General features: G+C 41.0%; 1 protein-coding gene across 7 annotated transcripts in view; it reads left to right on the forward strand.

The window, feature by feature from the left end:
• The window catches only part of DOCK3 (dedicator of cytokinesis 3), a 694,815-nt gene that overhangs the window by 90,563 nt on the left and 580,878 nt on the right, over positions 1-23,374 (forward strand). For all 7 annotated transcript variants that reach the window (XM_054034104.1, XM_054034108.1, XM_054034105.1 and 4 more), the window contains exon 2: positions 20,177-20,260. In XM_054034104.1, the coding sequence (XP_053890079.1) occupies positions 20,177-20,260 (84 nt within the window). The remainder of the gene's footprint in view (positions 1-20,176; positions 20,261-23,374) is intronic.

Raw genomic sequence — 23,374 nt, forward strand, 5'->3', positions numbered from 1 at the left:
TTTCAATCAATCCAAGCTGTTAGAGATGCTGCAGCCACCATCTTTTAACAGCTGTAAGAGTTGTTTATAGGTCTGAATCCTGTGAAGGAAAAACAAAGACTGGTTGGTGAAGGGCTGCTCTTGACGAAGGGGTGAATGAAGTTCTATTGGCTGACTGATGTACTTGAATCACATGTAGTGAGGCGATCAGCCATGTTGCAGCTTAGCAGAAATGTAGTTAGAAACAAACAAAACCTATATAGAATGCAATTTCACCTTTCCTGGAAAGACATGTAAAGGCCAGAGAGCAGTTGCTCAGTCTGAGTTCTCATGAGATTGTTTAATATTTGCGATTGCCACAGAAGCACAGCAGACCTAGAGTGGTCTTAGACCTCAAGTCTTTAAATGCATTTGCAGGACAAGATGGAACAACCACAAGAAGCTTAGAAAACAACAATATCCAACCATGGCAGCATAGTCCTGTAAACATTTTTGTAAGGCCCAATTCACTGGAGTGATTGGGCTGCTTTGTGCTCTTTGTGGATTTTATTTAAATCAAATTGTTGTAAATCATGATTTAAATCACTAGTCAGGAAGACTCAATTTACTCATGGATTTCTTCATAAAAGTGCATTCTTGTTGGTTGTTATAACCTTAATACATATCCTTCACAACTCAGAGATAGATGTAGGTTTCATTTTTAGAAGGTACAGACTATACATTTTTAAAGTGATTTATTTTAAAAACTTTTCAGATTAGTTTTACAGCTATATCAGAAAATGAATGATTGTTTGGTTATTTCATTTACCAAAGGTAATTGAAGCAGAGATTTATGAAGTTATGGAGGTGAACTATTTGGAGGATTTTCTTGCCATGCTCTATTAGGAGGAGAACATCACCAGACAGGACATTTAAATTGTTTTATTTAACTAAAACAACAATGGTTATGTATTCTGGATTTTTTTCTTCAACAACAAATATAATATTTTAACAAAACAAGCATATGAATTTAATTAAACACTCAAGTTTTTAAAAACAATTTTAACAAAAATCAGATTTTATATTAAAATAGTTAAATATTTAAAAAAAAAACCACAACAACCCAAAAATTAAATCTACTATGTCAGCCAGGTCAATGTGAGAAACTTAAAATATTGGCTTCTGCAGCTAACTCAGTCGTCTTCACCTTCATTTTCCTGTTTGTTCATAATCTGGAAAAGAAAAACAAGCTTTCCTGCTTTTTCAGGTCCCAAACGATTTCTCAATTTGGAATTAATTAGTCCAAAGGAAAAAAATAGTCTTTCTACACCAGCAGAAGAAACTACTGCTGTTAAAAGTGAGATTATCACTTCAACAGTCTCTGAATCCAAGTGCTTACATGACTTCCACCAGTTCACTGGTGTGACTTTCTTTAAAACATCATCAGCAAACATATTTCTTGAATGGTTCACCCTTAGCTCTGAAGTTTATTATAGTTGCATTATGGAAAGATGATTGCTGGATGTCCATGTCATAGCCAACTCCTCTTCTTCAGCAGTTAAGATTTGCCCCTGGTATCAAGTATTGAGAATATTTGCAAGAAAATGAGCTGGAGATAGTGCTTGTCCCATTCGTTTTTTTTAATGCTTGTAATTAACTCTGTCATTGCCTATTTCTCTTTTTAAGATCTCACTCAGTTCCTTCCAAATTTGAACAGCGTCAGCAATAAAACAGCTCTTTCCCTGCATTTTGTTCAAGGCTACAGAAATAGGCTTCAGGGTACTCAGCATGTGTTCAACAGTTCTCTTAAGCCCAATGTTGAGAACTTTGGCTGTGATAGTGCCATCTATTTTTTCACAATTTTGTTCATAAACTGTCATGAGATAAGGCCAGTTCTTGATACAGTGCTCAAAACAGTCCACTACTGAGTTCCATCTCACATCTTGTGGGAGAGTTAGCTTGGTTCCTCCCACTTTTATCAGAGCAGCTGCTGCAAAGTGGTTGTTACGGAAGTATTTTGCAATTTCAACAACATTAGCCTTTATTTCTGGAACACTGAAATCTTTGGCTAGGAGGTGCATCAAATGAGCACTGCAACCTTATGTTATTAACTTGGGACTCTCTTCACTCTATTCTGAATAATTTCTTCTCATCTTGGATACATTTGCAGCATTGTGTGTGACCAAGCTGCGTACTAGACATTTGAATTTTTTTTCACAGTTTGTTATATCTTTTACTGCTACTTCTTGCAAGTATTCTGCTGTGTGTGAATTTCCTGATGTATCGATTGTTTCTGTAAGGAAGACATTCCCTTCTTCTGTTGTCACACAAGCACATTCAACAGGATCATTGTGGACACTGCTCCACCCATCAAGACTCAGGTTAACAATTTCACCCTCTAGACATTTTGCACACTGCTCAATTTCTCTTTCATACACTTTATCTAGCAATTTGCCTGTAACATCTGCTGTGTTGGGTGGACTGTATCCTGGTCTTAATGACTGAACCACGTTAATGAAGTGTGGGTCCTCAATCATACGGAAGGGAAAGTTTCTTGCATAAACAAACCGGGTAATTTTTTCATCATTACCTCTTTTTGTAATCTACTTTAAAGGTGAAATTGTAAAAGGAAGATCTGCCTGTTTCAGCTATTTATTTTTTATCACAACTTCATCTAAAATGATAGTACCATAGAGTAACAACTATATATTTTTTTCTCAAACATGAGAATTCAAGAATAGTCCAGAAGGAAGACAGGCAGTCCTTAAATAAGAAGTCTGAAATAAAAAGGGTTATCAACCTGAAGATCCTGTATGTTCAGACATGTTCTTTTTATCATCTTCAAACGCAGCTTCCTCCTGAGAAGGAATTCTTCTCATGTTGTTGCCTCTTTGTTGCACTGTTTGCATTTTACACGCATGCCTGTCTTACCCACAGGAAGAGGCACTTCATTAAAATATTCTCAAACTGGGTCGCTTTTATGGCCTTCTGCCATTATAGGTTTTCCTTTCTAGTAAGAGAATGGTATGGTAGATCTCAAAACAATGAAGGCTACCATGAGAAGGACCTCAAAACTTCTGGAATATGCTGCTCAAATAGTTTCACTTTTGTTTCTACTGCCTGTCCCTCCATTCTCACATTTATCTCCAGACTTCTTCTCCTTGTCCAGATCTGTTCCACCTCCAACAATCTTCTATTCATTGAACTTTTTGAAACTTTGCACTTTTAGAGAGAGGTAAGGGATTGACTCTGTGTACACAAATTTGCAGAGGGAGAATAGGGTTGAGGTCTGTTATTTCTCACCTCTATAATATTTATTTAAAACATTTTTGGTGTTAACAAGCATGTTATCTCTGGAGACACAAATCCACAGTTTGGGAACTGCAAAACTAAGTATCTCTGATGATATCTTCTAAACTGAGCACTGACTCCCATTGGGTAGATAGAAAGATTAACCTAAATAATCGATACAGAAGCCCCTGGAATCCCATAAAATTGGATCCCTAATCCATGAACTATTGGAACTTATTTACAAAACTTTTCTTAAACATTACATGAATATATTGTCTCATACTATAGAATTAGAATTTATAATCCCTATTTCATGATGAGATATCTTTGAGCTATAATGTATCTTAATTAAAATTGTCTTTAGATAAAATATTTGAGGAAAAAACCTATCAAATCTGATTTAAATAAAAAAAATCAATTTTTTTAAATCATTGATTTTTATCTACCTTGTCTTCCAGCAACATCTACTTTAACTCTCTCCAGTATGATGTCTTATGGGTAGGTGATTCTTTTGATGGTATAGAACCACCCAAGCAGCTTGTGTGTAATCCTGCTTCGGACTATGGGCTTAAGGGAGATGGGTAGGCAAAAGGAGGTGTGACCAGTGCTCCCTAGAATCTAGCTTTTAGAATGGCCCATTGAGACTGTGAGCAATTTGTATACCAGGGATTGAATAGATCCTTGATTATACCGGGGACTGGGAGAAAATAAATGTAGTCATGCACCAAGCATAGCTTGGTCAGACCAGAGAATCTGGTCCATTATATCTGGTTTGCCTACAACAGCGTAATTTGAGCTAACATTTTTAATAATAATATATATATATATATATTACATAGTTTGGATTTGACAGAAGTGGTGACTCAAATCTTTCCACTCCTGAAATTATTGGATACTCTTTTCTATGGTGTTTTCCTGTAATAATTATAATGGTTGTGGAGAAATTGAGCTCTTGATAGCATATATGCTTATTCCTGTTAATGTCTGGTAAAATAATGTTTAGCACAAATACAAAAAAAATTTACAAAAAATAACTTGAAGGATACAAATGCATTTATATTCTGAAATAAACATTGGAAACTATATTCATTTACTTAAAAGGAGCTGAATTCAAAAGTGTGTTTCCCTGTAAGTTGAATACACTACAAGCTCCTACAGTAGTGCAAAAAGTATCAGTAAGTGTTTTCCATGTCAGACCCTTAGACTCCAGTTTGGTTGTTAAATGAAGGAGGAAGAAGGTATGGGTACACTTGAAAAGTTGATTTTAACGCTGCATGTATTATTATTGTCTGAGAAACTTTAAATAATTTTATAAATGGTTTTCAATTAACATTGTATAAAGAGTATTGTAGGTTTAAGAAATAGGAAAAGATTCACTTTTCTTTGCCTAGGCTTGATAAAAAAAGCACACTGAAAAAGTCAGTAAAATGTCAATATATACTAGAGTCTCTCAGACTTTTGAAAACTGAGTTCCCACTTCAGGAAAATGAAACCAATTAGGGTCTCTTCAACCTCTGTTCAACCCCATGATGTTTTAAGAGTCTACTCATCTTAATTTATATATCTTGTACACTCCCCAAGATCCAGCTAATCCTTGGCTCATCCCACACTTTGGGAAATGCTGCTACAAAAGTTAACACTTATTCCTTAAAGGCAAAGCTTGCAAGATTGAAGAGAAATACCAGTGTGTAGCAGTGCGGGACTCACCCCTGTGGCACCTCCTGCTGGTTTCTGTTGGGAATTAGCTCTGCCAGCCTTGGAGCGCCCTCTGGAGGCCGGGGATCCGCCTGTCCTCTGGCCCCTGTGTCCCTCCCTGGACCCTGGTGCCCTTGTACCCGGGGTGCTGCCCCCTAGCTGTAACCCTTCAGTCTTAGGGTCTGCCCGGGGAACCCCCACCCACTATTCCCACCTCGCCTCAGTATAAAGCTACTGCCAGTCATCATCTAGCCCCACGTCCTGGGGCAGACTGCAGTATCAGCCTACTCATCACTGGCAAGGTTGGGTTTGGACCTGCTGCCTTGGCCTACCCCTGGGCTGTCCTTCTGCTAGGCCGCAGCCTGGGGCTTTCCTGGCTGGAGCTCCCCAGCTCCTCTGCCTTGCTCCACTCATGTACGCAGTCTCTAGCTTCCTGCAGCCAGGCCTTTCTCTCTCTGAATGCACAGAGATTTCTTTTGGCCTCTGGCTCAGCCTTTTATAGGGACCAGCTGGGCCTGATTGGGGCATAGCCCAGCTGTGGCTACTTTCCCAATCAGCCTAGCTTTTCTCTGCCACAGCCCTCTCCCTGGCTGTTTTAAGTCCTTCAGGGCAGGAGTGGGGTAACCACCCTGCTACACAGTGAAAGACAGTTCATTACTCAAGTCATCTACTAGGATGCAATAGTTGAAAATAAGATGTGATCTGATTCACCTTAAGTATCTGTGTGTCATAAGAAAATATCTAACTTGTGAGTTCATAGTTTCACTTTTATTTCCATGGTTAATCTTCAAATGAAGCAGGTTTGTGTGCAGATGCTTAGGTCAAGGCTAATCCCTTGTCAATCAGCTGATTGTTTCCTTGAACTATATCTTCCTTTCCATCTCTTTTATTCCCAGTATGCTGAAGAAAAGTCAGCTAGGCTCAAGACAGGACTGTATTAGCAATCTTACAAGCCCTTTTAACAGAGGCTTCTAAAATGTCTTTTTGTGAAAAACAATTCTGGAAATTACTTTTCCTTGTTCAAATTTTAACTACAGAGCCTAAACATACCAGAGCTAAAACTATAGCATTGGAATTTTAATGAGACGAAATCTAGGCAGATGACTACAACTGCAGTAATTTACCTACAGTTTAATTTAAAAAGTAATTTAGACTATTGTTTGTTTGGTGGAGAGAATAATAGATAAAAAATTGGGGGACTGAGGAGGCAGCCGCACCTGAGTGGATGGATTTAAGCATGAACCTGATGTGCTCATGGCAACCTAGACCATAGAAATGATGGGCAGGTGCATTTTGTACCAGCTGGAGCCTGTGCATTGTCTTCATGTTCAACTTCAGATACAGTGATTTACAATATAAATACTCCTGGGGGAGTTCTGCACCACAGCACAAGTGCAGAATTAATGCCCCCCATAGACTTTTACTCTCTCCCCACAGAATAATTGATTCACACGACCCTTCAGGGCAGTGGTCCCGAGTGGGTACATCTTGTTTGGGTGTTGGGAGCAGCCGGGGGAGATGTAAATCATTACCTCAGGCAGAAGGGCTGGGTGTGCATACAACACTGTCCCACTCGCACGCTATTGTGGTGCAGCTGGAGCCAGGGAGGGGCAGGACTGGAGATGCTCTTTTTGTGCACTGGGCTCCAACTCCTAGTTCTGATTGGGTTGAGGGGAGTGGGGATGACACAGGACTTCCTCTTCCCCTGCACGGAGCAGCTAGGGCTGGGTCAGACCCACTCCTGGGAAGGTCTTTTGGCTGCAGGAAGTTCCACCCCCCCCCCCCCACTTCCTGCCCCCATAATTCCCCAGCTGTTGGAGGAGGGATCACTGTACGGGGCGCTGCCCCCGTCTACCCAACCCCCATTCGGCTGGACATCCCGCACCCATACACGCCCGCTGAGCCCCACCCCCTGTACCTAGACCCTGCTGCCGAGCCCCATCCGCTCCACGCCAACTCCCCCTATTGAGCCCCACTCCATCTTCACTTGGACCCCACCCAGACTCCCATTCCCCCTGCAATGAGCCCCTGTGCATCCAGATCCCCGTCCCTGCACTTATCCCACCACCGAGCTGCCCACACCCAGATTGCCCCACAAAGAACCCTCTCACCCCACACCTGGATCCCCCTACACTAAGCCCTTCCACACCTGGATGGGGGGGTACGGATGGTGCTGCCCTTTAGGGTATGTCTGCACAGCAAAGAAGAATCCGCAGCTGGCCTGTGCCAACCAACTCATGCTCCCGGGGCTTGTCTGGGTGGTGGTTTCATTGCTGTGTAGACTTCTGGACTGGGGCTGGAGCCCGGGCTCTAGGACCCTGTAGGATGGGAAGGTCCCAGAGCTCTGGCTCTAGTCTGAGCCCAGAAGTCTGTACACCAATGGAACAGCCCCGCAGCTTGAGCCTCATGAACCTGAGTTGGCTGGTACAGGCAAGCTGTGGCTTTTTCTTTGCTACGTAGACATACCCTTAAGGTCTTTTGTACTTGATATACATGGAGATAGCAGTATTTCCATCTACTTTGTGGAGCCATATAGATGTGCTAAGATGCCTAGTAAGGATTCTATTTGTCAAAAAAAACATTTCCTGAATCTTTTTTGTTGTCTGTATTGTTACACACATGCTTGCTGATGAGTGTTTTGAAATAAATTACAAAAATAATTGAGAATGGCAGGATTATATTGTGTTATTTTGACAAATAAAATATGCAGAATTTTGCAGAATTTTAAAATGTGTGCAAAATTTTTAATTTTTTGGCACAGAATTTCCCCAGGTCCTCATCCAGGAGAAAGGAACAAAGTTTATTAGCAAGCTGGAGATATGTCTCTTACATAAATGGGGAGAAAGTGACCTTGAAAAACAAACTGTTGTTTCTTTTACTCATAGTGCATTCTGCGCCAAAAAATTAGAATTCTTTGTACAATATTTTAAAATTCTGCAAATTTTGTCAAAATAACACTACATAATCATGCCAGTTTCAATTATTTTGATAATTTATTTCAAAATACCTGTCAGCAAGTATATCTAACAATACAGAGACACAAAAATTTCCCCAGGAGTAGAGAGTTAAAGAAACCCCCATGACAACCCAGTTTCTGTTTCTCTTCCCCCTTTCTCCCCCCTCCCGAGTCCAGCCAGGGGGCCAGATACCCACAACTCCTCCCCAGAGCCCAGCCACAGGGCCCTCCCAGCTAATACACCCAAACCCCCTCCTCCCCAGAGCCCAGCTGTGGCCCCTCCAGCCCAGACACCTGTTTCCCTACCCCCCAGAACCCAGGGATCCAGAGGGAGAAAGAGCCTGATGCTTGGTCCTGGAGTTTCCTGCATGCCACCCTCTTCTTCCCTCAGGGCATGCTGGGAACTGCAGCTGCCAGGAACCCTCTATCTCACTCCCTCTCCCCCCAGCAGTGTCTTCTATGTGTGAGCTGGGCTCTGCTGGATCCAGCAGCCCCTAGGGCTGGCTAGCAGCACAACAACCCATTTCTGTGGGCCATAGGAAATTCTGCACACACAATCTTAATTTCTGCAAAATTCTGCATTGCGCAGTGGCACAGAATTTCCCCAGGAGTATCTTTTAATACTTTTCCATTAGCATTTATTTCATTTGTAGAGACAATGAAACCCCAGGATAAGGCTAAAAACAATTATGACAAAGTTCCTCCTCTATCTTGGTGGGTCCTGCACTTATTAGCAGATATTCTTGCCTCAGAGATTCACCCTGTGGGTTGGGGAACAGCCCAGAGACCTTCCCCTCGGTAAGAACCCACAGTCCAGGTCAATTGGGAGGTTTGGGGGGGAAATCCGGGCCCACCCTCTACTCCGGGTTCCAGCCCAGGGCCCAGTGGACTGCAGCTGTCTGTAGTGCCTCCTGTAACAGCTGCATGACAGCTACAACTCCCTGGGCTACTTCCCCATGGCCTCCTCCAAACACCTTCCTTATTCTCACTACTGGACCTTCCTTCTGGTGTTTGATAATGCTTGTCGTCGTCCTCCTCAGTCCTACAGCAGTACACGCTCCCAGCTCCTCACACTCCCACCACAAACTGAAGTGAGCTCCTTTTAAAACCCAGGTGTCCTGATTAGCCTGCCTTAATTGATTCTAGCAGCAGCTTCTTAATTGGCTCCAGGTGCTCTAATTAGCCTACTTGCCTTAACTGGTTCTAGCAGGTTCCTGATTACTCTAGTGCAGCCCCTGTTCTGGTCACTCAGAGAACAGAAAACTACTCATCCAGTGACCAGTATATTTGCCCTCTACCAGACTCCTGTATCCCACTAGTCTGGGGCTGTCACACAATACTGACTTTAGAATATTTAGTTTTACAAGATGTAATTTAAAAAGATTTATTAACTGTACACATCTGACTTAAGCATATAAAATGTGCTGTCAACATTCGAAGAAGAAAATTCAATATATTAAATATGGGCTCTGCTCTGTCATCATGGAGTTAATTCTGATTCATAAAATATTGTCTTGTGTTAATTATGGTAAAGTGGAATATATCTAATTCATTTACTGTAAATCTGCTTTAGTCAAAATTTGCATGTGGGGACAGAATTGGGCCCATAGGTTCTATGTGCATTTTGGATGATCATCTCCATTAGAAAATATGCTTTTGTGCAAAAATTATAGCCTGTGCCCATACCACTTTATGAGCATATGCCATGTCGAGAAAAGTAAAACCTTATTCTCCCTTGTATAGGCATTTGCAGATTATGAAAATTTGATTCTGCTTGACTGTTCACTGACAAACACTGGGGCAAGTGATTTGTACGCTGGGTGCTGCTGTATTGATAAAAAGAACAGGAGTACTTGTGGCACCTTAGAGACTAACAAATTTATTAGAGCATAAGCTTTCGTGGACTACAGCCCACTTCTTCGGATGCATATAGAGTGAAACATATATTGAGAAGATATATATACACACATACAGAGAGCATGAACAGGTGGGAGTTGTTTTACCCAAAAAAAAAACTGGGATAAATTTAATTCATTCTAGGCGCTTGTTAAACAACCTACATCAAGAAAATGGACAGAAGACTGTTTTTCCTCAACAAAGAAATTCCATCTTGCTCATTAACTACCTCTTGATGAGGTCTGGGCGCACTATGTTTCTCCAGTCAACTCTGAACTTTGGGAGTCCGGTGGCACCTTCAAGATTAACAGATTTATTTGGGCATAAGCTTTCATGGGTAAAAAACCTCACTTCTTCAGATGCATGGAGTGAAAGTTACAGATGCAGGCATTATATACTGAGACATGAAGAGAAGGGAGTACCTCACAAGTGGAGAACCAGTGCTGACAGGGCCAATTCGATCAGGGTGGATGTAGTCCACTCCCAATAATAGATGAGGGGGTGTCAATTCCAGGAGAGGAAAAGCTGCTTTTGTAATGAGCCAGCCACTCCCAGTTCCTATTCAATCCCAAATTAATGGTGTTACATTTGCAAATGAATTTTAGTTCTGCTGTTTCTCTTTGAAGTCTGTTTCTGAAGTTTTTTTGTTCAAGAATAGTGACTTTTAAATCTGTTATAGAATGTCCAGGGAGGTTGAAGTGTTCACCTACTGGCTTTTGTATGTTACCATTCCTGATGTCCGATTTGTGTCCATTTATTCTTTTGCGGAGGGACTGTCCGGTTTGGCCAATGTACATGGCAGAGGGGCATTGCTGGCACATGATGGCATATATAACATTAGTAGATGTGCAGGTGAATGAGCCCCTGATGGTGTGGCTGATGTGGTTGGGTCCTCTGATGGTGTCGCCAGAGTAGATATGGGGACAGAGTAGGCAACGAGGTTTGCTACAGAGATTGGTTCCTGGGTTGGTGTTTCTGTGGTGTGATGTGTAGTTGCTGGTGAGTATTTGCTTCAGGTTTGGGGGTTGTCTGTAAGCGAGGACTGGCCTGCCTCCCAAGGTCTGTGAGAGTGAGGGATCGTTTTACAGGACAGGTTGTACATGACGGCCGGTGGTGTTATGTTATTTTCGTTGTTGGGCCTGTCTTATAGTAGGTGATTTTTGGGTACCCGTCTCACTCTGAACTCTGGGACACTAATCGTTAGTTAGTATGGCTTAAAGGATGGAGCACTGTCCTGGAAATCAGTAGATCTGGGTTTTATTCCCCTGTACCAGTGGCTGACCTTGGGTAAGTCACTTCTCATCTCTGTGCCAAAGTTAACCCATCTGTAAAATGGGGATAATGGGTTTTATTCAGGATAGATTGATTTAAATCACGAAATGGAAAGCCTTTATTTATAATTGATTTTAATCAACTTTTTCAATTGTACTTCAGTTATTTTTTAAAGAAAGGTGCAGTCTCATTGTTTGATATACCCATTAAAAGATGTTGATTTATAACAAAATAGAGCCTTACACTAGATTAGGTACATATTATTGCTGTCTGGGAGAATACACTAATACATACATTTCTTTAGGCAATTATATAGCTTAATATTTTCAGATCTAAGACTTGTACAATTTTATTATGATAGAAAATGCTGAATGATATATTGCTTATTTACTAGATAATTAACTTTTTGCTCATGATTTTTGTCAAGCTGCATTAGGATGGTAATATGAATTTAATTAAACACACAACTGCTTATAAATTTTATTTTTATTAAACAAAACCTTAAGGGGTGTTGGATACATATAAGTTCTCTAATCAAAACATGTTTCACATTTACAACTAAATGATTTATTAAACAGAGGGATTAACTGGTTATTTTGGGTCAGCCTGGGAAAATTTTCTAAGTGAAAGTAATTGGAGCTTAAGTTCCTACTCACTTAAGTCTCTTGAAAATGAGACAGTCTCCTAATTTACTTAGGCTGATCTGTTGTGTCATATTTATAAAGCGTGACCTCAAAAGTTAGATGTTTATCCCCTAATTCTTTCATTATATGGAAAAGCAGCCTTTTACTTAGTTTTTGATGGAGACTCATAGATTCAGCATACTTTTTTATTGAACTGTTTTAAGAGATAAGTAGTTTAGCCCTTGCATATTTTGTATTTAAATTCAGATTTCATTTTAAACAGGTTTATTTTTTAAAAGAAAACATTATAATTTAAATAACAAAACACAAAAAAGCCAAGTTAAATTAAAAAAAAAAAAAAAAGCAGGTTTTTTTTATCCATCCTGGTTCTGTTCCTGACCGGTGGGTGACCTTGGGTAAGTCACTTCTCATCTCTGTGCCATAGTTAACCCATCTGTAAAATGTGGATAATGACACTGACCTCCTTTTATGAAGTACTTTGAGATCTATTGATGAAAAGCTCTATTTAAAAGCTAGGTAATGTAGTTATTGTTATGAATATATTTCTTTGCAGTTTTATGATCTTCCCCACTTTCATTATTTTGTCACCCATTATGACAATAATGTGATGGTAATTTTTATTTGTAAATGATTTTTAGCTGCATTGATCTTAGCAGTGGGAAAAGGCCATTTCTAAGTCACCTTTCTGCTTTTTTTTTAAATCCTGGAACTGCTAGGGGCTAGAGGGCCCCAATGTAATTTAGAACAGACTAAGGGGTGCTCTAAATTTTGCCAGCTGGAGTATTCCCATTGGGACTTCTTTGCCAGCTCAGGATCAGAGTGCTGTGGACTCCAGCCCCACCCTCGCATTCTCTCTCCCTTCCCTCAATATTCTCCCTATGTGGGAATTGTGCATAGTAGGTAGTATAGAGCTGACTATGTCAACTTTGTTGCCTGAAGATTAAAAAAATATAAATAAATAAATAAATTTCTCTGTGTCATGGTAATTCTGGTTGCCCCTTTAGGGGAGATTGAACAGTGGCTAACGATTAGAGTCAATATTGTTAATATAAACCTCTAGTTTATTTATTAAACTGTATCTAGAATTGTTAGTCTCTTAATTGAGGTTGTTGTTTTCCCTACTGTATTGTAGTACGATCATTTTTCTGGCATTTTCAATGAAATAGTCAATGAAAAATTCAGTTAAAAAATTCAAACCTTTGGCATGGATTTAATAGAAATTACTGAGGTTGTTGGCTGCTATTGTGCAAATCCATAAAGTCAGATTCCTTTCAGTAATTTCAGACACTTTGAGTTCCTTGGATGGAAAGTACTATGTAAGTACTAAATTATTCTGCAGGTTTCAAGAAGGGCGTTTAAGGCATTGTTACACCCTTCTGTATCAACTGTGCATCAGAAACCTATTCCTCAAAAGATACTTCTTGCTTCTCACCATTTGGCCATATTAATCTAGTGTTGGTCTCTTCCTGGGCCTGATGGTGAACAAGTTAAAATTCTGCAGGATAAAGAGGAAAAATTAGTAAACTGGATTTTAGATTACTTCAGATTAAAAATGCAGACGCTGTAGGATCCCTTATCTTGGGTAAGGGGGAATCCTGAAGTAGCAGCAGCAGAAAGTGTTTAGTAGTAGTACCAAAAATCTCTTGTTATTGCTTTTTTTTATCTGTTTCTTGAGAGGGAAATAACTATCAGTGAAAAACTTATGTTGAAGTATAAGGTGAAATTAATTTGAAAGAATTCCTGTTTTTTTTTTAATCGCTAAATCGTGTTCTTTCATTAAAATGTTTAGATAAATTTCAGGTATGATTTTATCTACTGCAGAATTGTCAGAGAGAATTAAACTGGTATACATTCACAGTGACTTGGGAGGGGAAAAAGTCCACTATCCATATGAATAATTTAAAAAAAAAATTAAATGATAGCTTAACGTTCCTGCACACTGAAGTCCTCTGTCTGCAGAATAGATAGTGTTGACTGAAACTGTATTATATGACCTAAACTAATTTCTCTGAATATTTTATCATCTTGCAGCACTGAGCAGTTAGGCTCTGGTCCTGAATAGGGCTTTGGAATGCTAATACAACACAAATAAATACATATTCCTATTTAAGTGCAGCAGGTGTTTTGTGCTGTACAAAACAGAGTTCTAGCCCCAAGAATTTTACAGTTAAGAAAAAAACCCCACAATTCAGATATAAAATGCAGATGCATTTATCATAGTGGGGTTTTGTTAAAATGATGTGTATGACATGACCTTTGGAGTTAACTCCTGTAGACTTTATGGAAGACATAAGGGATAAAGCCCTCACCTCTGTTTGGGCACTCTTATGCTAGGTAAAAGAGCTGGAACAGTATGAAGGGGCCTCTCCAGGTCCCTGAGTAACCCAGGATCGGTAGGGTGCAACAGTGTCTTGAAGCCAGTTTAGCCCTCTGGCTGCAATTTTTTGTTGCACCACTAAGAGATGCAGCTCAGAATCTCATCCATGCTTTTTAGTGGTGGTTTGAAAGAAGAAAGAACAGCCATTGTGCACATCAGAGGCAGGAGCGAGTTCCAGATGTATGAAGCAACATGGAGGAAAGCATGAAAGTGAGAGTAGGAGTATGGATACAAAGAAAATGATGAAGAATGAGTTAGCTGAAGCTAAAAGAATGAGATGTCATGGAGTGGGTAGGGAGGGAGTATGGGGAAAAAAAAAGAATACAGATAAAGGTTGGGCTGGAGATCACTGTATCCACTTGAACTTATTGGGCCAATTTAATGGATGCAAATTCACTGATTTCAATGATATTGCACCAGTTTAGACTAGGATTAATTTGACTTGCATTTTCAAAGGCATATTGATGTATGCAGTGAATGCAAGTTAAATTTTCACCTTTTTTTGTTTTGACAAAAGATGTTAGAAAACTAATTCTTAGTCAAATATATATACTAAATAATGTTAGCGAAATGAATATTATATATATATAGTTTAAGAAAATATAAAGGAGTTTTTGCTTTTTGTATGTGTTTCTGCTGATCCAGCATTTGCAAATTTAGCTGAAACAGCATCAGGGTTGTGTAAAACATTACTCCTGGGAAATTCTGCGCCAAAATATTAAAAATTCTGCACTCAATATTTTAAAATTTGCATATTTTATTTGTCAAAATAACACAATATAATCACACCAGTTTCAGTTATTTTGGTAATTTATTTCAAAATGCCTGTCAGCAATTGTGTGTGTTAACAATACAGACAACAAAAAAGATTCAGGAAATGTTTTTTTGACAAATAGATTCCTTACTAGGCATATTAATACAGAACTCTCAGTAATAATTCATTTAAACTACAGTACAGAACTATATTTCCTGAACCCCTCAGAAGCAGTGCAAAGGCTTGGAGGAGTCAGGTTTAATGGAGGAGCTGAGGGAGAAGGAAGTAATTGTTGGGAAGGAGCCTGGGTATGAACTTGAAGAGTTGTTGGGTGTGAGTGGGAAAAGTATGGAACAGATTTTAAGGGGGGACGGGGAGAGATTGTTAGGGAGTGTCCCCCATGCAGACCCTGGCAGACCCCTAGCTTCTCCCATTCAGTCAGGCACATCTGCTCCTGTCCCCATGTGTCCTTGCACCCCCTGTCCACATGTGTCCCTCTATCCCCACTCAGACACCCACTCCCCCATCCCCATGTGTCCATGCATCCCCTCCCCATCCCCATGTGTCTCTGTGCCCCCACTCAGCTACTCCACTGTCCCCATGTGGCCCTATACCCTCTCCCCCTTGTGCCCCTGTGCATCCACTCCCATTCAGCCCTTGACCCAGTCTGTCCTTCCGCACTAGCCCTTATGAGTAAGGCTGCGTGTCTGTCATGGAGGTCATGGAACTCATGGATTCTGTGACTTTCTGTGACCTCCGTGACTTCTGCAGTGGCTGGTGCTGGCTCAGGGCAGCAGCAGCAGCAGTTTGGATGTGTGGGAGGGGGCTCAGGGCTGGGGCAGGGAGTTGGGATGCAGGGCAGCACTTACCTGGGCGGGGGGCTTCCCGGCTCCCACCCGCATGTCCCTGCAGCTCCTAGGTAGAGGGGCTAGGGGGCTCTCTGCTGACTGCGCCCACAGGCGCTGCCCCTGCAGCTCCCATTGGCTGCAGTTCCCGGCCAATGGGAGCTGCAGAGCCAGCACTTGTGGCGGGAGCAGCGTGTGGAGCTCCCCTGGCTGCTCCTCCCCTAGGAGCTGCAGGGACACACCGGTCAGAGCTGAGTAGGGAGCTTGCCAGCCCCGCCAACCCTCCCTCCCCCAGCACCAGCATGGGTCCCAGGTCACATGCTGCCACCGCGCCCCCCCGCCCCCCAGTGCCAGCAGGGGTCCTGGGCTGTGCACTGCCACCTGTCTCCCCACCCCCCCAGCACCAGCAGGGGTCCTGCGCCACCACCACCACCCCAGCACCTGTGGCGCCCCAGCCCAGGTTTTAGTTAGGGGTATATACTAAAAGTCATGGACAGGTCATGGACCATGAATTTTTGTTTACTGCCAGTGACCTGTCCATGACTTTTACTAAAAATACCTGTGACTAAAATGTAGCCTTACTTATGAGCCCCTGTCTGACCCCCCAGCAGCCCCACGATGTCTGTCTCCCCAAACCACCTGTCTCCTGACCTGGCCCGACAGGCGCTTTGAAGAAGGCAGACTCTTTCTCTTCCCTGTCATAGGTGGGGCTGGCCAGGAGTGGCTACTGTGTTCTAGCACCACAGCGCTCCTCTGGCGGGCAAAAGACGGAACTGCAGCAACTTTTCAGCAGATGCTATTTTCTGCACAGACACAAAAAAATTAAAACTATACGCAGAGCATGAAATATGCACGTGTTCGTGGCACAGAATTCCCCCAGGAGTAAAACCATGAAACTAGCTTGTGTGTCTTATCTGTAAAATACTTGGCCTATGCAAATAGCAGGGTGAAACAGGGTATCAAGAGGGAATTGTTAGCTACAGGTTACCCACCACCCCAAACAAGACAAGCTAACAAGTAAAAAACCAAAGCCACAAAAACAGATCACTAAGGTTAAAAACAACTGAATGGAAGCAGTGGGCTGACAGAAGTAGACAGATGAAAGTAAGTTTTATCAGGATAAGCAAAAATATATTAGTCTAGGTCAGGGGTCGGCAACGTTTGGCACGCGGCTCGCCAGGGTAAGCATTCTGGCAGGCCGGGCCAGTTTATTTACCTGCTGACCTGGCAGGTTCGGCCGATTGCGGCCCCCACTGGCCGCGGTTCGCCGCCCCGGACCAATGGGGGCGGCGGGAAGCTGCGGCTGGCACATCCCTCGCCTGCGCCGCTTCCCGCTGCCCCCATTGGCCCGGGACAGCGAACCGCGGCCAGTGGGGGCCGCGATTGGCCGAACCTGCCACGTCAGCAGGTAAATAAACTGGCCCGGCCCACCAGGGTGCTTACTCTGGCGAGCCGCATGCCAAACGTTGCCGACCCCGGTCTAGGTTATGTGCAGGGTTGCTGTCACCATGTCTATTAGTTCAGGTTTAGTTATTGTGATTTGTGCATGAGAATGCTTTAACTAGGTAAGATAATTAACAATGAGAGTGGAGAAGACGAAGGGGTGAACATAGCAGAGATTTGAAAGCGTCATTCTGTTTCCAAGCGAGGTAACATGATCAATTATTTTTCTTGCCATATCTGTTTTTGCAAGTATATGTAATTCATAGGTGATAACAGCTTTGTCTTAAAATGTACATAATAAAGGCTAAGAGAAACTGTTTAAGCCTAAATTGAGGTAGATCTAGTTTTTCATACAAAGTGTGTGGGGGGAAAAAAAAGGCAAAAGTCACACAAATATTTCAGCTTTTCAGAGAGACAGTTTTGTAAAATATTGGAGGAAAAGGAGAGAAGTTACCTAGAAGGTAAAGCAGAGGTTCTCCAACTGGGAGCAGGGAGGTGTGGAATGTATTCTGGAGGAGAGAGAGTGAGAAGCTTTAGGGTGAAAAAAGTACTATGCACATTCAGAGCTGGGAGGCTAGAGAGCGGGGGCTGCTGGCCGGGCACCCAACTCTGAAGACAGTGCTGCTGCCAGCAGCAGAGGAGAAGAAAAGGTGGCAATACCATACCGTACCCCCTTTACTTCTCTGCTGTTGCTGGCAGCGGCACTGCCTTTAGAGCTCGGCTCCTGGCCAGCTGCCGCTGCTCTCTGCTCTGCCTGCAGAGATGGGTGGCTGGAGAGTGGCAGTTGCTGTCTGGCTACCCGGTGGGGGGTGTAAACTACTACAGACATGAAGACGGGGGCGCGATCAAAGAAGTTTGAGAACCACTGCGGTAGTGTATTGATCAGAGCCTATAACTTCTGAATGTTGTAACTGGTCTCAATAACTTTATTCTACTTTGGTGCTTAGTATTTTGGTTCTTATCCTCAATAACAGGACCTATTTATAATTATATATAATAATTCCCCTGCGATTGAAACCGAATCCAATGGATTGAGAATATCTGTATGTGATTTAAAGGATTTTTGCACTATTGCCCCAGCCAGGCTTTAAGTCACCCTGAGACTCCTCCAGTCCTGGAGCTGTCTGGATGCTTGTCCTGTCTGACATAAATTAGAAGAGTGAAGTCTGCTCTAGCCTACAGTGGCTGCCACTAGACCCAAGGAGCTGTTAAAATGGCTGGGGTTTGGTGGAGAAGTCCAGCCATGACCCTTTTTCCTTGACTGTGCACACTGCATAGAGATCTTCAGGAAGCCGGAAGAGGCACATATTCTATTGTATGTAGGTTCTTATACTTCCATCGTTACTGTAGAATCTGAGTAGTTTCGATTAGTGCATTAAGCAGTGTGACTAACCTGGTCATGTGGTTTGTTCCCCTGTCATCCTCTCCACAGGGGGAAAATTGTGTGTGCAGTGAAATTTTTGTTTTGCTAGGGTTTAGGTTTTAGTTTTTAAAAATATACTGTGTTACATGTTAGAGAAGGTTGAAGAAGTGCAATTTGCACTTGGAGCAGAAAATGGTGACGTTTGATGGTCCATAGTTCTTGTGGGAGTATGTTCCACAGTATCAGACCAGCCCCTGAGAAAGCTGTGCCTAGTGCATGGATGGGCTTTATAAACAGGACTCTCTACAGTGGCTCCTTGTTATATGAAAATGCCTGTGTGAAGTAAAGAAGTGAGAAGCACCTCAACTGAATGGAGAATTAGGCCCATAGTCTTGAGTTTAATTTTAAAGGAAAAGGTATTTCCTCTTAAATTTAAAAAAAAAATTACTTATAGGCAAATGTCTGGAGTTTTAGCCTGAGTATATTATTCCCCACTGGAGGTCACTATTTCAACTCATGGTTTTCCATTATAAACCTCCTCTCTCTCTGTGTGTGTGCGTGTGCATGTGTGTGTGTGTGTGTGTGTGTGTGTGTGTGTGTGTGTGTGTAAAATGTATGTACAAGATGTGTGTATTGTCAGTGTATATATAAACCATCTTAAAGTTAGTTCTCCAGGAGAAAGTGGGTTTTCTGTTTTCTCCATTTTTTAATTACACTTTTAATGACACTTATAGATACAAAGGTTTTTAAAAGAATGAGCATAATTATATGTAATCCTAGTCACTGTTGACATGACCTATTAATGTAAAAAAAAAATACAACCTGCCCCCCCCCCCCCAAAAAAAACAACAACAACAACAACAACCACCAGTGGCCGTGCCACTATGGCATTTTAACAAGTATCATGGATAAGGAAGACTTTGTTATGCATTTCCAACAAATAATTCCTTTCTTGTTAGATTTAGGTTCTGACTGGTGATTTATTTTATTTATATTTTCCTACATTCATTTTTAAGACAAGACATTTCATAAAGTGATTTTTCTTAATTCAGTTCTACAGTAATTAACCAATAAAAAAACTGGAAGAAAAGACACAACACTTAAGGCTCTCATCTCTAAATTATTAAAGCTCTATAACCTATTCAGTATTTGTAAACAAAAAACACATTCTCTAATAGCCTTAATCATAAATATCTAAAAATAACTGCTTTCCTATATTAAATTAGCGCCAGACCGTGCTTGAAGATGAATAGAAATGTTGGAGAAAGGTAATCTCTGCAATCTGCCTCCCTTTTTATGTACATTAATGCTCAAGAATAATATTCCTGATCCAAATAAAATCAGTGCTATTTCTTCCACTTTATAAGTTCATAGGTGAAGTGAATCTTGGTATACAGCATGAGTTCATCTGGGATCAATTATTAAAAATGATTGAGGTCTTCCTCAACCTAGATTATTTCCCCCAAAAGTATGGATCATTTTTAAACATAATGGAGTTCATGGTTGTGGTAAGAGGGAGAAAATGTACAAGAGGAAGTAATTGGCAAAATGGGAAAGATTTTTTTTTTTAGCAGATATGTAACAGCTCTTTGTGTATAAATAAATTAAGCTAATATGTGAGTCTCCTTTGTTTTAAGAATAAAACAAGACAATATGTAACCTTTATCTTTTATTTTTTCTAGTGATATGCAGCTTCCGAGGATCTATACCACAAGGCTTAGTCTTGGAACTAGGAGAAACTGTCCAGATCTTGGAAAAATGTGAAGGTTAGTATGATGGGTTGGAGTGGGGTGTGTTTCCCAAAGATAAATTTTATTTGCAGTAGAAATATATAAAAAAAATTTCAGTTGTGGATTTTAATAAATCATTTTGGGACCATGATGTATCAGATCATCAAAATACTCTGGTAAAACCTCATTTGACCCACTTACCATAGGAAAGACTAGAGCATTACGGGCAATAATCCAGTCTGATAGGAGGTCAGCGTGTTTAAGTAAACCATCTGTCCAGAAAATGTTCGAACCCTGACTTGAGAGTTTTATGGTGGTTGTGTCTAGTGGTGAATTTTCATCATGTTGACTTTTGAACAAATATCTAACAATCATATTTTGTAGTTTTTATCCCCTTCCTATTAAGCTGAGCTTACCAATATTATTTATTTTCCATAAGTATTTGAAAATATGCTTAATGAAATATATTAGTGATTTGGTTGGGACCAAGACTGAAAAAGAATAATTTGTTGAAATTATTGATTTATATAGGAGAGTGTTTTACAATTAACCTTCTTTCCCATCTTTTTACCCTTAAAAGTAAATGCCATTTCCAGTACATTACAGCAATAGCAGCTGTTCTCTCTCTTTGAATGTATACATATAGGGTCCAATCCTGCTGCCTTACTCATGGGAATAAACCAGTTGAAGTCAGTGCTGCTAATCACATGTGTAAAGGATTTGTCCACTATTGTACAGAAAAAGCAAGCAACTGTAAATTATTTTTTTGTAATACCTTTGAGGCATACTTTTGACAACATAAAACATGAGAGCATGTTTCACTAAAACCCCTGAGATGGAATTATAGATCCTTAATCCAAAAATGTCTTCAAAAAAATTAATCCAGGTCCCAGATCCATAGTTATGTATCTGAGTTGCAGATCCATGGACCATGCAGTCTTTTGTCTCTAACATGAACATGAACAGGAATCTTGTAATTCGTGAATGTTGCATCACACCAAAGAACAATTAGGATTTTTTTTTAAATTTGGATTGCAGTGCATTAAAATTTACTCAGTTAGTAGTTTAGCATAGTTTATCAATATACCATTTTAGCCATAGACCACTGTGCATACTACAGTAAATACAAATTTTAAATTGATAACTCTGAAAAACAAATAGAGTTTTAAAAACGCAAATTAAAAACACAAGATTTACCCTTCCCCCAAATCAATTATACCTTTAAAATTATAACTCCTCTATATGTTTATCCTACTGGCCATTATGTGTAAAACAGATATCCAAACAGGGGAAAAACCTGACCTGTTCAGTATAATGGCCATCATTCATCTATTTATACAGTTCTGGTTTGTGGCCAGAGAAAATTACTTTAGTTTTCTTATAGTTTATGGTCAGGTTCTCCTACTTGCAAAAAGAGCTAAAGTCCTTTAACATATACTTTAAGCCTAGGGGGGTTCGGGACCACAGAACCATGTTGTCTGCATAAAGAAGGACCAACACAAATCGGTTCAGAATTTTGGGAGGGAAATGTTGCACTACTTCTAAAGCTGTCACAATCTCATTAATGTAAAAATTAAGAAGAAAATGGACCAATAAGCAGCCCTGTTGGATGTCTCTTATGATGGATAAGTAAATTAGTTTATCTCGCCACCCAATCCTAATCTTGCCCACTGTTTGTCTATGGAGGGCTTTCAAGATAAAGAAGCCTAGCCTTCGCAAGTTTCTCCCAGAGATGATCTCTGTCAGTAGACTCAAAAGCTGATTTCATGTTGACAAAGGCTGCATAAAATTTTTCCTGGGAACTGGCTTTGAAGGCTAATAAAATATTCTTGTTAGATGGCTGAGATAAATCTGAATTATCTGATGTGACAAAAAGTGGCTAGTCCAAAACTACATGGCTCTTGAGCTAGAAGGCAAAATAATGTACATATTTATCATTTTGTGAATGATTACAGTGCACATCTTTGTAGACCAGATTCTTGAATACTGAAAGTGCTATATAAGGTTATTAGGCCATTAACACTATGGACTTAAAGGAAAAAATTGCTTATTGGAATTTCTCTGCTCAAAAGTAGATCATTTTTCCTGAGATGGAATATATTAATGATGCTACTTATCTTAAGAATCTTTGTTCTGTGCAACTAAACTTGCAAAAAAATCCAAACACCCTTCCCAGACCTGAAGAAGAGCTCGGTGTAGCTCAAAAGCTTGTCTCTTTCACTAACGGAAATTGGTCCAATAAAAGATATTATCTGACCCACCTTATCTCTCTACTAGCCTGGGACCTGCATGGCTACAAAAATGCTTCAAACAAGCAGTGGCTTGTAACTAAAAGCTAATTCTCCAATTCCATGGTATATATCTACCTCTCTTCAAAGGCCAGGTGAAACAAATGGGCCCTTTTGCAACATGTCCTGAAAGTTGACTTGTCTAATATATTTTGTACCACAAATGGTGGGAATTCTAGAGTCATAATCAGCTGGCCCCTATTTGTTATGTCAAGAAGGATCTAGTATCAGTACATCTGCTGGTCACAATTGTAAGTGTATTGCAGGAAGAGACATAGGCACAGAGTTTCTAATCTGCTGGGGGTGCTCCTCCCTGGCCCCGCCCCCACTCCATCCCTTCCCTAATGCCAGACCCCCTTTCCGTCTCTTCTCCGCCCAGTTCTTCCCCCTCCCCCGAGCGCACTGCGCCCTTGCTCCTCCCCCCCACCAGCGCCTCCAGACGCTGCAAAACAGCTGATCCGCGGCAGGCAGTAGGCACTAGGAGGGAAGGGGAGGCGCAGATTTGTGGGGCCTGCCGGCAGGCAGGACACACTGGGGAAAGGGGGAGGTGTTCATGAGGGGCGGCCAGTGGGTGCTAAGCACCCACCATAGTTCTTCTTAGAGACTTTTATATTCCCAAATCTAGTACAAATCCTCATTGCTTAGGATTTGCCAGTTTATTTCTATTTTATTTCTGGAACTTTTCTTTATCTGCCTTCGTTCCTGGAAAATAGACTTTATACTCAGTTAACCTAATTTGATGGCTTGTATCCTGGATTAACAAGGACAGTACCTATCAATTGCTTGATCCACACTTAACATAACGACACAGATTATGTGTGTGTGTGTGTGTGTGTTGTAGATCTGTAAAACTGTAGAATCC

Source organism: Malaclemys terrapin, chromosome 7 (assembly GCF_027887155.1).
Source record: "Malaclemys terrapin pileata isolate rMalTer1 chromosome 7, rMalTer1.hap1, whole genome shotgun sequence".
In the NCBI taxonomy this organism is placed as follows: Eukaryota; Metazoa; Chordata; order Testudines; family Emydidae; genus Malaclemys; species Malaclemys terrapin.